The 15,463-nt window shown below is 46.8% G+C and overlaps 1 protein-coding gene across 1 annotated transcript in view; it reads right to left on the bottom strand.

Annotated features, from left to right (window-relative positions):
* The window catches only part of PLXNC1 (plexin C1), a 152,226-nt gene that overhangs the window by 9,232 nt on the left and 127,531 nt on the right, over positions 1-15,463 (bottom strand). Inside the window, exons 23-27 of the mRNA XM_043881327.1 lie at positions 14,491-14,594; positions 3,983-4,037; positions 1,594-1,625; positions 1,389-1,496; positions 45-208 (exon numbers count right to left, since the gene is read on the bottom strand). Of these exons, the coding sequence (XP_043737262.1) occupies positions 45-208; positions 1,389-1,496; positions 1,594-1,625; positions 3,983-4,037; positions 14,491-14,594 (463 nt within the window). The remainder of the gene's footprint in view (positions 1-44; positions 209-1,388; positions 1,497-1,593; positions 1,626-3,982; positions 4,038-14,490; positions 14,595-15,463) is intronic.

Raw genomic sequence — 15,463 nt, 5'->3', positions numbered from 1 at the left:
TCCCAGATTCTTAAAAGTCGGTAATCACCTATTGTTGTTCCCACCTGTTTGTTTTCCAAATATGTACAACATCAGGATCTGTGATTTTTTTGTTTTCAGCCTGGGCATCCAAAAAGTCAAAAAAGTATTTTATAGCAAACGGGGCTCTGCTGTTGGGTAAACTCCAAATGCTTCTAAAAAGTTTTTCAAGCACAGAGTGAATTGCCACCTGAAAGATAGAACACATCAGACTTGGAAGATTAAAGATAAAATAGGATAGTGGTTTTTGAATACATGATGAAAAATGAAATCCAAGTTCAGAGATAATGATGTACAAAACAGAAAAACAAGCTAAACAGAAAGTATGTACAGTTGTCAAATAAGGCCAGCACTCAGTGTTTAAGACAAAGGTCCTAAAAATCCATGCCCAGGTTTAGATCGGGTGCATAAGCTTCTTGCTGATAATGACATTGTTTAGGCAACAGGGAGGCTGTCTTTGAAACTGCTAGCAGTTGAAATGTCAGTTATAGGGCTGTATACATAAACCAAGAAGCCCCGGATGTTTGGCTTTTATTAGTTATGTTCAGCCTGGAAAAACTCAAATGATGTTGCTTGGTTCCCAGAATTTTTCCTGTTGTATATATTTCCATCATAGGGTTTTATTGTGTACTTTCCAGAGCATCTGACTGTTTTATAAAAAACAAATAGAGCTCTGTGGGACAGATGAGAAAAGCCAAGAGATTCTGGCTGTCCTCTACCCACCAAACAAGTCTAATGGATTTGTTTAAGCTCCAAGCAGACACTCTGCTATAATCTGAAGACACATGCCCAGCAGAAAACTAGGACCAGGTGTAGATAATAGCACTTATATTGCTAGTCATTTCAGGAAAAAATGGATCACTACAGACTTCTGTTTAATACCACTAAAAACTAGATAAAGGAAAATTTGCTCCCAATTTGGTATTCCTATTCGACTGGCTTTTAAAACATCTGACACTTTTATATGTGAACAGAATTCTTAATTTTAAAATGACCACCCCCCCCTTTTCATTTTATTTGCAATTTAAAGAGGGAGTTTTATTGCTCATCTATAGTAACAAGTAAACAAAAAGGAATAATTATGCTGTCAACCTAAAAAATAACAGTGCAGCAGTGGGTTAAGGGCTTGGGAACAACGTTAAATCCCTGACTGAAGATGCTGTGGTAGAAATTTGTAAAGTGCTTTATCTTTGCAGTTTGTGAGGAAGAAGAAGAAGGGGGTAGGAAGTGTTTACAATTTAAACTTTCATTTTGCTTTGCTAGAAGGCACAAGGGATTTGTAACATTTTCACACTTCAGTGGAAATTAAGTCAAACACATCATACACCCCCAAGGTAGCCATAAAAGCGCTCCCAGAATGGTAAGTGTACCTTGGTGGACAGCAGCTTTGTCAGATACATTTCTTTTACTTTGAACTTGTGCTTCCCTCGATGTCTCTTTCCCTGCACATCTTGGAACGCTTCCGAATCTGGTAAAATCTAAAGGGAAGACAGCAGAAGCAGCGTTACCCAAGGAGACGCGCTGTGCTTCAGAAGGCATCCGATTCAGCGGGAACACAAGCAAGCCTGAACTCACCAAGTGGCAGTGATCTTCTGAGTATTCCACATCTGAGCGCCGCGGAAAGAGGGAGAGAAACAGTGCATTAAAAACCACCACAAGCTAATGGCTTTCCCATAAGATGCCCCACGTGTGCGAGAAACAGAACAGTTCCTTGAGCCCTCCCACCCGAGCTTTTCTTAGCGACATTCCACATGCCGCCCCCCCCGCCCCCCCCCCCCCCCCCGCCGCGTCTTACGACCTTAGGAACAGTGTGAAGATAGGATGGGCCAGGGACAGAAGTTGTCCCTGGAAGTGTTGAAGCAGAGGCTGAACCATCACTTGGGGTGTGGGGTAGGCAAGGTTCAGTTCTCATTCATTTAACAAATAGAGCTGGATCACCTACTGTGTGCCAGGGGCTACTAAGCAGACAGCAATGAATAAGACCTAGCTCTCACCTAAAGGAATTCACATCCTAGCCACTGAGAGACTTCTACTAATTGCACAATTAGCTGTTTAATTTACTTGTGATAAGGATTGTGGAGAATTATATGCTAGGAAAGTATCTAACAAGGCACGGACCTAATCAGCGAGGTTCTCTGAGGAGGGATGTTGGAGCTGGACCTAAATGAACGGACAGTGATCACGCAGGACCAAATGGGGAGAAGGGTGGGTGCAAATACCCTGAGGTGGAAAGGAAAGGTGACCTCTTCTAGGATCTAAGAGAAGGGCAGCCAGGCGGAGGTCACAGAGTGAGTGATGGAGCAGCACAAAGCGGACAGTCTGAGAAGAAATGTGGCTGAAAAGGAAGTGGCAAACGCAGGGGAAGGAGGAAGCAAGGCAGTTGGGTTTTGTTTTGAAGACGAGAGAGACTAGAACACCTTAAAATGCTGGTGGAAAACTATAGTAGTGGGGACGCAAAGCCCAGGTGGAAACGGGATTTGGCTGGGGGGAAGGGCAGTCCTGGCACGTCTGGGGAGCCAGGAGGAGGGACTGGCAGACCGGGGAGAGAGGGAGGGAGGGTGGGGTGGTGCTGGCTATTGAAGGCATTCTGATCTCTGTTTTCTGTGTGAGGTACTGAGTGAAGTCACCTGCTGATAGGGAAGCCTGTGGGGGTCAGAGGAGAGAACATGGGGTCAGAGGGAACAGTCAGCTCTCTGGAGAAGCACAAAGGGGAACAGGGTGCGTCGAGGGTCCAGATCCAGATGGGAATTTATAGCAACTGAGCTGTGCTGTCGCAGACCTCTCCCATGTGGTGGCCCAGCCTCAGGTTCAGCAAAGGGGAGCAGTGGGGTTCACCAGGGCTGGGATGTTCACAGAGAGGGTGATGAAAGGACAGAGGGGCAAGGGTTTTGGAGAGTAAGGAGGGAGTGGACAGGGAGGAAGCAGAGGTGCTGACCACCTTTAAGGACCACAAAGTGATCCAAATGCAAGATCTCTAAATAACAAGCTCTCAAAAGACTATAGTCTTTGAAGCCTAAAATACATAGCTCCGCCACTTATTACAGCATAAGGACACCAACCCCCACCCCCAACCCCAGACCAGAAGGACAGCCGCCCACTGCAAGATGGCTTCTCTCAATATAGCTTGACTTGGGAGTAGATGGGGGCTTGGGAGGTGGGGATGTCCTACAACCTACCAAGGGGTGTCCTACAAGCTTCCCAGTCATCCTAACCGTTTCATTGGGAGCCCTGCATTCCTCATTTGCATGCACCAGGTGTTGGGTCCTATCAGGCTGCTCCTACCACTGAATCCAGGAATAGGGAAGCCCCACCTCCAGCTGTGTGTGTGTGAACAGGCCCTGTTGGTGAGGCCCAGAACCTCTCTGAGGGCCGAGGAGGGCTGACTGTCTTGGCTTGGATATAATTTCTCTAGAGAGAAGCCCAGCATAGACCTCAGGATTTTCTCAAGGCACTGTCGCAGTGTTTTCCTGCCCCTAGGCTATCAGGGACATAGAAGAGAGTTTAGAGATTGGCCGACTAACTTTGCCCACAAAGCTCCCTCTGTCCTTGGTCCATCAGTAGGAGCTTTGGACTAAGTGAATTATCTTATTTGTTCAGAGCTTGCAGGGCTGTGTGATAATCTGCAGGCTTCCCTCAGTTTGCCAGGAGGATGCCCTCTGTCAGCCCCCATCCTATTGAGGAGTTGGAAAAGAGCTGCGATGGCTAAGATTCTGCCCTGTGTTTAGGGGTGGTTAATGATAGCAACTTCCTCAGTGCCAGGCAGTCACAGCAACCACTGTTTACTGTTTCCTGTCCCCCTTTGCAAAGCTCACATTCTTAGGACCAGAAACAGATCAAAATGGCTTTCCTCCAATCAGAGAATTGCATAGCAACAACTCAATCTCATCTTTGTGACAGTACATCTGAGAGGCAAAAAGCAATACTTTATAGACTGAGAACAAAAGGTTAACATTATGTTGGTTACCTGAAGTAAAATTTGCTATCTTCTTAAAGACTTTTATAGTGGATCCATTTGATATCTGAAAGCAAAGATAAAAAATAGATGAGTTTTCAAAATTTAATGTAGTTCTCAACTTCACTCAGGAATTAGATGGCTGGATGGATCTTACATTCTCTCACTTATTCAATCAAATATTTATTAAGAATTCCTATGTTCTGAGCATTGCAGGCTGGGGCTACAGTGATGAGCAAGATAGTGTCTCTGCCCTCTAGGAGCTTGTGGTTTTGTGAAGGAGGCAGGCAAGGGGAGGAGTCGACTGTGTTGGGGGCAGCCCAGTCTCTTAGGAGTAGGGACTGTTTAGACCACTTTCTTTTTTTGAAGAGGGGATTCCTACTATATAAAGAAATGCTGAAACAAGTTTTCAAAAACTGGCCTGGTGTCTACCCTATGACAGAGCAATATCACATTTAGGTATATACATGTGCATATCCTGAGGGTAAACTTTTAAGTGCCCCATACTGGCATTCACAACCCCAATATCCATCAACAGTAGAATGAATAAAGAGTTTGGGGTATATTCATAAAACAGGTTATGATAAGACAATGACAATGAGCAAATTACTGCTCCATGCCACATGGATGAACCTCATAGTGATACTGGTGAACCAAAATCCTCACAAAATGGAATGCACACTGTGTGGTTCCATTCACATTTAACTTAAAAAAAAAAATAACAGAAAAACAAAAAAACCCAGTCAAAACTATGATTTAAATGTTTGGAGAAGAGAAAGTGGCGATTAGGAGAGTCCATGAGGGGGCATCTGTGGTGCCCATAACGCTCTATTTCTTGATCTGAGTGGGAGTTGTAAGATAGGCTCACTTTGTGATAATCCATCCAGCAGGACACTTATAATTTGTTCTCTTTTTTTGCAGGTCTCTATCTTTTTAAAAGAAGCTTGTAAAAATCGTAAAACTGCATACCCTTTTAAATAAAAACTTTAAAACTTTAAAAACTTTAAAATTTAAACATGACTTATAGGAATGTTCTTGTATTAAGTGTACAGCTCAAGAGTGTTCACTTCAGTATATACCTGTGTAGCCACCACCCACAGTAAGATATAAAATTATACTTCAAGGTTCCAAGAAGTACCCCTATTATGGTTCTCAATCAATAACCACCCCGTCCTCACCCAGGGGTGATCACTTTTCCGACTTCCATCACCACTGTTTAGTTCTATCTGTTGTTGAACTTCACGTACATGGAATCATTCAGCGTACACTTGTGTCTAGCTTCTTAGGGTCAATATAAGGTCTATCATGTTTATATTTATCTGCATTGTTGCAGCTACCAGCAGTTTGTCCTTTTAAAAGAATTATTATTCTAGTGAATGAACACACTACAAAAATATTCCCATACAATAAAAGGAAAGAAGTATTGACACATGCTACAACATGAATGGATCTCACAAACATGATTAAGTGAAAGAAGTCAGTCACAAAAGATCATGATTTGTCCAAAATGGGCACATTTGTACAAACAGAAGGTAGATTACTAGTTGCCTTTGGAGGAATGAAGAGTGACTCTTAATGAGTTCAAGGTTTCTATCTGAAGTAATGAAAATGTTTTAAAATTAGATTGTGGTGACAACTGCACAACTCCACAAATGTTCCCAAGAACCCACTGAACCACTTTCACTTTGAAAAGGTGACCTTTATGATATACAAATTATATCCCAACACAGCTGTTTTCAAAAACTGTCATGGATTTTAAATGTATGCATTTGACAAATGCTTTCACCATACTGATGTGATTTCAACCCTGATGTGTAGCCTCTTTTGGAGATAATATCAAGAGTTCTGAGGGATGAGAACCTTTGGGGACCATGGAACCCTTGGTGTAACCCTTCCTCACACTTACCAGAGGAAGAGAGGCCCATCAGGCCAAGGGGGCCTAGATGCTAAGAGAAAGAGGGCAGGCTTTGCTCACTGGAGGAGTAAATTATTCTGAGGGGCTGGTCCACAGAAATACTAGACAAAGGGGCCATGGAGAAGCGACAGGACGAGGATACCCAAATCCTCACTTTTATTCTGGGATGTGACTGGAGGGTTAACCCTGTCATTTCTGAACACTGTCATCAGCCAAGTGATTTTTCCCTGCACTTGAAAGCTCTAAGGCTGTTCTGAATTCTAATATTAATTTGGACCTGGCCTCCCCCCATTTGGAAAAAAAAGTAAAAACTTAGAATGTTTCTGGCCTGTGGCATGTTGGTTATCAGAATGTACAATCCGGCTCAGCAAACACCAAAGGATTAAAGCCTAATCTCTCGAAGGTTGTCCCCACGGGGAAGGAACATGAGCACCGGCCCTGGAGAAGGCCCCTGAGCACAGGGTCCAGCCAGTCACTAAGTCTAGGCCAGAAGCCTCCAACTACTGGTGCTCCCGACATCTTGTGGGGGAAGGGGGCCCTGGGCAGGGCTGGTGGGGGCCTCCTGGCCTCTGCAAAGTGTCTTATGCACGGATTCTAAACTCGTACTGAGCTCCTGGACCCTGCTGCTATTACCAAACATCCTCTCCTTTCCCCTTGAGCCATTCATTGTTTTCTGGCTGATTTTTCAATTCTCCTCCATTTCTGATGCAATTAAAGTCAACGCTCTGTGCAGGCACCCCCTTAGCAATACTCAGACACCGAGTTTATGAGAATGTCTGAACATCATTACAAAATCCCTCCCCATGAAGAGCTGGATATGCTCTGTTTCTAAGCCAATAAACACCTTTGTTATAAAAGGAAGCTGGTGATTCATTCTGGGTAATTGTCAAAGAATGAATCCCAAATGGATCCCGTTGTGTGTTGAGCCAATACTCTGCTACTGTCAGATGCTTTGTTTTGCCAAAAGCGAGCACCCTTACTCTATAATCACAAACACCATGGATGGGCTTTCCGATAAGGAGCACAGCCAAAAGTTCAAATGTCTTTTCGAGAGCTGGCAATGACTCGCTGCTGGCACGGAGCTCAGCCATTAAGACAGCGCAGACGCAGCTTGTACTGGGGAAATTTTACTCTGAAATTATCTCCTGAGAGCAAGTGTAAAAGCATTTTATTAGAGGATGAGTTGTGTGTGTGTGAGCATGTATGTGTGCGAGGGTATGTCTAACTTTCACAGAGGCTCTAGGGCTGGCACATTTTTCCCTCCACGTGACATGTTAACACTGTTATAAAGACAGAAAACTAGTTTAGTTACAGATGTTTGTTGGGGGTGGGTGGTAAAGGGTTCCACTTTCGGTTTTGCACAAAAGTCAGCTGCTGCTGAATGAAGGACAGAAATGCCATTTTGAAAAGTGCCACAGAATTCAAGGTGTTAAATATATGATTTTGTTTGTTATATCTGGGAGCTCCAAAAGCTTTCCTAAGAGTGGCTCGTTAATCCTCCCATACTCCTGTGAGGCTGGGAGCGTTCTGTGGGCCCCTACTTTAGGCATGAAAAACAAATTAAATCAAAGAAAGATTAATGTCACTAGATGGATCTGTGGCAGGAATGTTTCTCCAGCCCAGAGCAGAGTTGGTACACACAGCAATTTCACATTAAATTCCTTCCAGTCTCATGGTGCTCGAAGATTCAAAATGACATCGAAGTCCTACCCGTCCAATGAAGGTAACTGGCCCTCACTGGAATGAGGCAAAGATGACTGCAGACTTTTCTACCATCGGAATTAGGAGCTGAGACCACACAGGGAGAGATGGACCCATGTCATCAATTTAAAGTTGCTTCGGGACTTCCCTGGCGGTCCACTGTGGCAAATCCACCAGCCAGTGCAGAGGACATGGGTTTGACCCCTGGTCTGGGAAGATCCCACATGCTGGAGGGCAACTAAGCCCAGGTGCCACAAATACTGAGTCCATCTTCTAAACCCCACAAGTCATAGCTACTGAGCCCATGTGCTGCAACGACCGGAGCCCACGCGCCTGGAGCCTGTGCTCTGCAATAGGAGCCACTGCCATGAGAAGCCCGTGCACCACAACGAAGAGGAGTCCCTGCTCGTTGCATCTAGAGAAGGTCTGCACGTAGAAACGAAGATCCAGCTCAGCCAAAAATACAGAAATCATAACTAAATCTAAGGTACACTGAACTAAAGCTCATCAAATGGGGACTAGTCACTAAATGGGGACTAGTCCATCTAGTCAAAGCTATGGTTTTTCCAGTGGTCATGTATGGATGTGAGAGTTGGACCATAAAGAAGCTGAGTGCCAAAGAATGGATGCTTTTGAACTGTGGTGTTGGAGAAGACTCTTGAGAGTCCCTTGGACTGCAAGGACATCCAACCAGTCCATCCTAAAGCAGATCAGTCTCAAGTGTTCATTTAGAAGGACTGATGTTGAAGCTGAAACTCCAATCCTTTGGCCACCTGATGCAAAGAACTGACTCAGGGAAAAGACCCTGATGCTGGGAAAGATTGAAGGCAGGAGGAAAAGGGGACAACAGAGGATGAGATGGTTGGATGGCATCACCGACTCGATGGACATGAGTTTGAGCAAGCTCTGGGAGTTGGTGATGGACAGGGAAGCCTGGTGTGCTGCAGTCCATGGGGTCACAAAGAGTCAGACACGACTGAGCGACTGAACTGGACTGAGTCACTAAAGAACACCTTTAAAAAATAAAATGAGGTTTCTTCTGAAATAAAAGCAACACACCCTCAAATTGTAAGTGAAGGTGAGATTTCTTTGTGGTAAAATACTGTCTTAATGCCACAAGTTGATGATTATACCATAAAAACAGATTTTCTAGAAATATAAGGTTGAACTTAACCTGACGAAACTATTTTGAAAGTAAAAAATGGTCAAATGTTGGCAATTTCTTTCTTTCCTTTTTTTTTTTTAATGTCTTTTTTTTTTTTTTTTTTTTTGGCCGCACTGCAAGACATGTGGGATCTTAGTTCCCTGACCAGGGATAAAACCTGGGTTCCCTACAATGGAGGTAGGATGTCTTAACCACTAGTGGTTGTTACTCAGTTGCTTAGTCATGTCTGACTCTTTGGAACCCCATGGACTGCAGCATGCCAGGCTTCCCTGTCCTTCACTATCTCCTGGAGTTTGCTCACATTCATGCCTGTGGAGCTGCTGATGCTCTCTAACCATCTCTTTCTCTGCTGCCCCCTTCTCCTTTTGCCTTAACCACCGGGCCGTCAGGGAAGGCCAAGACAGTATCAATTTCAAACGGCTGGCCCAAGAGGAAAGCTGGAACTTTAGCCTAAGAATTTTATGGAAAATTATGAGTAGGGTCTGAACCACCATTACATTTTCTCTTTAAGTCTAAAAACACAATAGTCACTACAAAGCTCCATGTGGAAACCCTTACTGGCATCTCTCATTCCTAAAATGGTATTTTGTGAAAACAGAACCCTATTCAACTAACGTTGTCCCAGCAACCACTCATCTATACTGCTCTCCCGCCTTCCCCTCAGCTCTTCTCACTGACATCCCAAGGCTAGAGGCAGACGAAAAAGGAATCTATTTTCTTTCTCAGAGCCCAAGCGATAACCTTGCTCAGTCCTTCAAGAGAGGAGACTCAGGGCTCAGCAGAGCATCTGGAAGGGGCCATTAGAACGTTCTCAACAGACACATCACACCACCCAAGATGCTCCCACCGCCTAGGACAGAGCTCTGGAGGGTTCCTGACACTAGTGACAATGACAACAGAGGTCCGGCCTCTTTCTGGTGTGCTTGGGATCAGCCCTGGGCCAGACACAAAGCCGCTTTGAGGACGGCGGGAGCCCCGAGCTAGTCCTCGAGGTGGGAGCCTGGGCTCCACCAGTGAGCGTGCGATGAGGAGCCTAAGCTCCCCAGGCTTTTGTTGCACTGGAGTTGTCAGCCCTTGGATACCTGAAAGAGGCTTCCCTCTGATGAGGGTAAACTTCTGTCGCCTTCAAGGAGTATTGGCCTCAAAGGATGTCAAAAAAGGATCAGACATAAGGAAGCATTCTGATAAACTCACAGACGTGAGATTCAGCATAAGATCTGAAGAGAAGTCGCCCTTTTGAATTTGACATCAGAGAAGATGACTACCAGAATTTCTCCTAAGCTCTCCAGTCAGGCTGCTTCAGAGGCTAGGAACGTGGGCTGCAAGCCCGACTCTGAGCAAGGTGACCCCTCCGGCGCTGAGCAGAGGCACAGCCTCTGTGCAATCCCTTTTTCATCTGCTTCCAGCCTTGGGGCATCAGTGAGGAGAGCTATGGGAGTGTGGCCAAGTTTCTTAGCCTCCCTGGGCCTCGGGATGGGAATAATGACAGTGTCTACTTCACCGGGCTACAAAGAGGATGAAGCAGCTACTGTTCGTGAAAGCTCCTAGAACAGTGCCCAGCACACTAAAAGCTTTCCACTTTTCTGGTAAATAAGAATCTAAAGTCATCCGTGCTATACGAGACCCTTAGAGACAGTCCAAAGATGGAGCCCACAGCCTGTGCCACAGATGACAAACCTGACCGGAACGCCCATTGACCTTGGGGATGTTCCTCTGAACTTTAAATGTCATGTGAGTGACAACTCTGGTGTTAGCAGTGACCACGGGAGCACCGGCACGGAGTTCCACCCCGTTAGGAGGAACATTCTTCAGCAACACATTGGTTAAACGTCTCTTCTGCCCTCAAAACCTCACAGCTCAGAACGAGAGGTGTGATCTGTAGAGCAGATTTCCTGCCGGACACAACACCTGTCCTGCAAACTTGATGCCACCCAACTGCTGGATGTGGGTGCAGTGAGAGGTCACACGGCAGGGGTGGGGGCAGCTGCAGCAAGCCTGGACCGGGAGAGAGCATCCTGCCACAGTCACATGGTACCAGCGACCTCACACCCTCTACAGACTCACACAGTCACCCGCGTTGGCTCCAGAGCATAGCACAGTCCCCCTCGTAGTAAACACACACAGTGGGCAATAGTGAAGGAGGCATTCGGGAGGGTCTAATGATGGCGAGAAGATGCCTCTGGCTTCATGGGTTTGTAAAGGTGTCACTCTGCCCCTTGTCTGCACAGGACTCAAAGACTGGAGCAGGAATTTCTGCTCTTTCGTGTTCACCCGATAGAGAACGAGGGTAATACACACAGGCTGAGTGGACATCGATCATGTCTATGCCCTCCAGCAGTGCTGGGCACTGGCTGCCACAGTTGTGCAAAGCGACCCGACATCCAGGGTGGGCAAGGATGCCATCCTGCTGGTGAGGGGGCACTGCTGGTATTTTGGGGCTCCGGAGGCGGCATCGGACCCATGAGATGCTATGTTCTCGCTGCACCGTCATGTCCCTTCGAGAAACTGGTTCTTCAAGTACACGGACAGTAAATCATTCGGAGGAGACCAGCTACACTCTATTTGCCCTGAGGACAGAACGAGGCAAGAGAGGCGCACACTCCAGCAGCAGGGACTTTGTTTAGATAGGAGGAGGAACTGGCCTTCGCTACAGATTAACTCGAAAACCTCACTAATTTGGGCTAATTGGAGGGAGGTGAGTCTGAATCACTTAAGACTCCGAGTGAGATCCTATTTTTAAATGAAATATAGTTTTTCGCTTTCAAGCACTTACAGTGACTCAAATGAGAGCGCTTTAGTAAATGAATAAGAGTGATAATTAGCGCCCTGTCTCTTTGGAGGGAAATGTAAGTGTTCTAGGAGAAAATTTTTCTTTAATGAAAGGGCAAAAGCAAGCTTCAGCTCAGCCCTGTCAAATGATTCCAGATTTTGACTGTGCTGTGAAGCGGGTGTAGATTTAGGAGGCTGGATATATGATAGTCTCTGAAAACCAGAGCATATGGGATGGTCCAGGCACAGAGAGCATGCGGCCGTTGACCTCCCCAGTTTCCTTCAAGCTCTCTGCGTTTATTTGCCTTACGGCTTAGCTCTTTAAACGTAAGGAGAATCCTTTAAGCCCTTCTGTCCTAGTCTTGTCATTTATTACCACCATGTGGCAACGCTAGGGTATGAGGCCAATAAATCATTGGGACGGGAAGTGACTACAGGCCAGATTAATTTCATTATCATCCTTAAGCAGATCGGGGTCTAGCACGGCTGTGTCTGCAGTGAAGACTGATGTCCCCTCTCTCCTGACAGTCCTCCCCTCACCTTGCAGACAGCGGGCGTGGATCTCCCCTTTCCCGGCTGGAGTGTCTCGTCCTGCCTTGCCCTCTTCGTGCCAGTGAGCGGCCACACCCCCACTCCTTTGGGGCCCACTGCCTGCCACATGGTGGCCAGGGGGCACCGAGAAGCCTGACCAGGGCGGGCCGGCCCTCTCTGCACAGCTGAGCAAGGCCAGCACGTGGCTCAAGACACCAAAGGAGGGCGTTGGGGGCTGTGTTTCTGCCAAACTTGCCCAGATAAGCCCACCACCCAGAAACAGGAGGAGGAGACAGCAGGGGGGTGCAGCTCTCAAATGCAGACTGAAGGCGGAATGAGCCTGATTCTAATTTTCCCAGCCCTTAGATTTCCTCTGGAGCAGCGCTTCTCCAAACGTGGCCCACCGATAGGCAGAGGTACTTCCAGAAAGTTCCTTGAACTTTATAGAATTTTTAAAAACCCTACAGGCGCCGCAGCTCTTGGCAAGATGATACCAAGGTTGGAAAGTCTAAGATGCAGAAGGGTGAGGACAGGGACAAACTGTTAGCCGGGCACATTCTCTGCGGGGCGCCCTCCAGCAAAAGCTGCAGGGGCAACACCCACCCAGGGATTACCCAAAGCAACAATTTCTCACCCGGCTCTGAGACCCGCTCAGCCAAAGAGCCCAAGGCTGAGAGGGTCCTCTGCTCCCGGCGGTTGTCCAGGAAACCCTGGCAAGGATTGGTCTCAGATTCTGTCTGGGTGAGGGGAGTGCCTGCCCCAAAGGCCTTCTTGGTGCAGACACGTCTCCATGGGATTTCAGCCCTGAAAGACGGGGCGCTACTCTCCAAGGGCCTGGGAAGCTGCTCCCCTGCTTCTCCAGCTCTGCAAGGGCATCTGCGCATCTACCCAGCCATCCCCATGCCTTCCTGACCACCCTCCCCCCAGTACCTCCCCCACCCACACAGCTCACGGCTTGTACCTTCCGCCCATCTCTGAATTCATCTGCTTGCCTCATTTTCCAGAGCCACAGTGTCATTCCTGGTCAACATCATTCCTCACCCGAAATCCTTTAAAGAGCCTCCCCGTTTCCCCATTGGCACCCCCTACATCCATGCTCCACACACAGCCACAGTCATTTCCTGAGACACAAATTTCTCCTGCTTAAGATCCTCCCATGGTGTCCCACTGTGCTGGGCATAACACCCAGACTGGACGAAGCTGCCAGGCCTGCACGGTCTGCACTTCCCCGCTCCCCTCCCTCCCACTTCTCTGCCTTTCTACTGTGAGAAGCCATCCTGTGCTGGTTAAGCTATGGGCCCTAGAGCCCAAAGATTTCGGTCCCAACTTCTCTCTGCCACTGACTAGCTATTGACTAGCTCACACTTCCCTGAGCCTCCGTGTACTCATCTATAAAGTGGGTTAATAACAGTCCCTACCTCATAGGACTGCTGTGGATAGAATTTGCAGAAATAAAGGGAAAGGCTGAGACCAGCAACTGGCACAGGATAGGCGTTCCATAAACATTGGCTGTTATTGGCTCTCACTGCCACCTGTGCCCCTCTCCAGTTCTAGCTAGTCTAAAAGTCTTTCTGCAGAAGAGCAAGCACGCTCCCCTTCCCTGTTGGGAATGTTGGCCTGGTTAAGTTCTCACTCTTCAGGTCTCAGATGAGTCACTGCTTCCTCCAGGAAGCCTTCCTGGATGCTCTGAGTCATAGCACTATTAAACTGTAAGATGCTGCCTCACAACTTGCCTCCTCTTTCCTTTCCACCCCCACCCTGGTCCCAGGGCTGTAGGCTGTCTGAGGCCAGGGACCTAGACTTTGTTCCACTCGCATGCCGTCCCAGCTCTTAGCACAGAGTGGATATTCAACAAAGATTCGGGTAATTTACTGAATGACTCCCGGGATCCCGTGGTGTCCAGGAACCTCCCCTGCCTCCCCTCTTTGGTTCTGAGCACGCTTCTCTAGCACTCAGCTCTCTGCTGGGTCAGATGTTCCCCTCACCCACCTCAACACTCACCCAGCAAGTGGGTCAGAGGCCAAGGAGGTATCACTGAATATTCAAACAAACAGGAAATGTAAAACTTCTTCAGAAACAAAGGACCCTACACAGAGGTCACCAGGTCAGTAATGAACAGTGGTGTGACTTAGAACTCACATAGCTTTGTCCAGTGTCAGGCTCAACAACGCCTCTTCCACTGAACAGTCCAGAGGATCTGGTAAAGGTGAAGTTTCCGACCTAAACCACAGGATAGAAAGTGACTGGATCCTGTGAAAATCGCAGCTCGGGAAAGGAGATCCCAGACCATGAACAAGTAAGGAAAATTCCTGCCCCTGAAACAAGCAATCTTCAAATGATTCCAGAAAACTGGTGGGGATCTTGTAATTTTCAAACAATTTGCATGGTCCTGGACATGATCTAAGCCCCAGTTCGGGCTGGGGATAACCTTGTTCTTACCTCGTAGTGGCCAATGGTATTGAGCTTGGTGATCCCGTCTTCAAGAATCACAGAGGAGCTGTCAATATCCAGAAGTTCTTTGTGTCGTGTGCCCACTTGAAGCTCTGGAAAAAAATTTTTTAAAAAAAGAGCATTTTGCTTTCTTTTAAAATGACACAGAAATGTAACATACTAATGTGTCACTTTTGCAGTTACTACTTACAGGAGACACAGGTTTGATCCCTGTCTGCTGTAAGTAAGACAGGGTTTGGGAAGATCCCCTGGAGAAGAAAATGGCAACCCACTCCAATATTATTGCCTGGAGAATCCCATGGACAGAGAAGCCTGGCAGGCTACAGTCCGTGGGATGGCAAAGAATCAGACACGACTTAGCGGCTAAACAATAAGGCTAAAATAAAGTGGCTTTGAAGGCTTGGAGATGTTATCAGCCAGGCCAGTAGCCTGCGTTCTCTTCTGGTTTACTTTTATGTTTAGGGCTCTGATAGGTAAGATCACATTTTTTTCCTGAAGCTTTTACTCTGAGGCTAACCCTGGAAATAAAGCCAAAGGAAGACAAAATAATGCATCCTCCAAGATATTAAACTCTTCAGAAAATTCCAAAAGCAAACCTGCATGCCTACTACCTGTGTGTTCACAAGCAGGTGCTCTGGGAACGACCTGTCCATCCCCGTGTGGGGTGTGCTGGTTGGCTGGCACCCCAGCATCAGGGCTTCAGCTCCTTTAAGAGGTCACCAGCTTGTGCCTTAGGGTTAGAGTGTGGCCCACGGATGTGGTTTTTTTTTCATTTTGTGAACCTGCACCATGTTTTATTATATTCTAATATCAATTCAGAACCAACATTTAAAGATTAGAAGATTGCACATAAAAATTAGGACTTGTGATTTCTCTTTTGAAAAAAAAACTGGATCATCTGGTAACACTGATCACACTGCCCCCTTACCTAGCTGGTGGCTTTCACCAATTAAGTTGGGTC

Source organism: Cervus elaphus, chromosome 3, assembly GCF_910594005.1.
Source record: "Cervus elaphus chromosome 3, mCerEla1.1, whole genome shotgun sequence".
NCBI classification, from domain to species: domain Eukaryota; kingdom Metazoa; phylum Chordata; class Mammalia; order Artiodactyla; family Cervidae; genus Cervus; species Cervus elaphus.
This window is presented reverse-complemented; position numbering and strand designations above follow the sequence as displayed.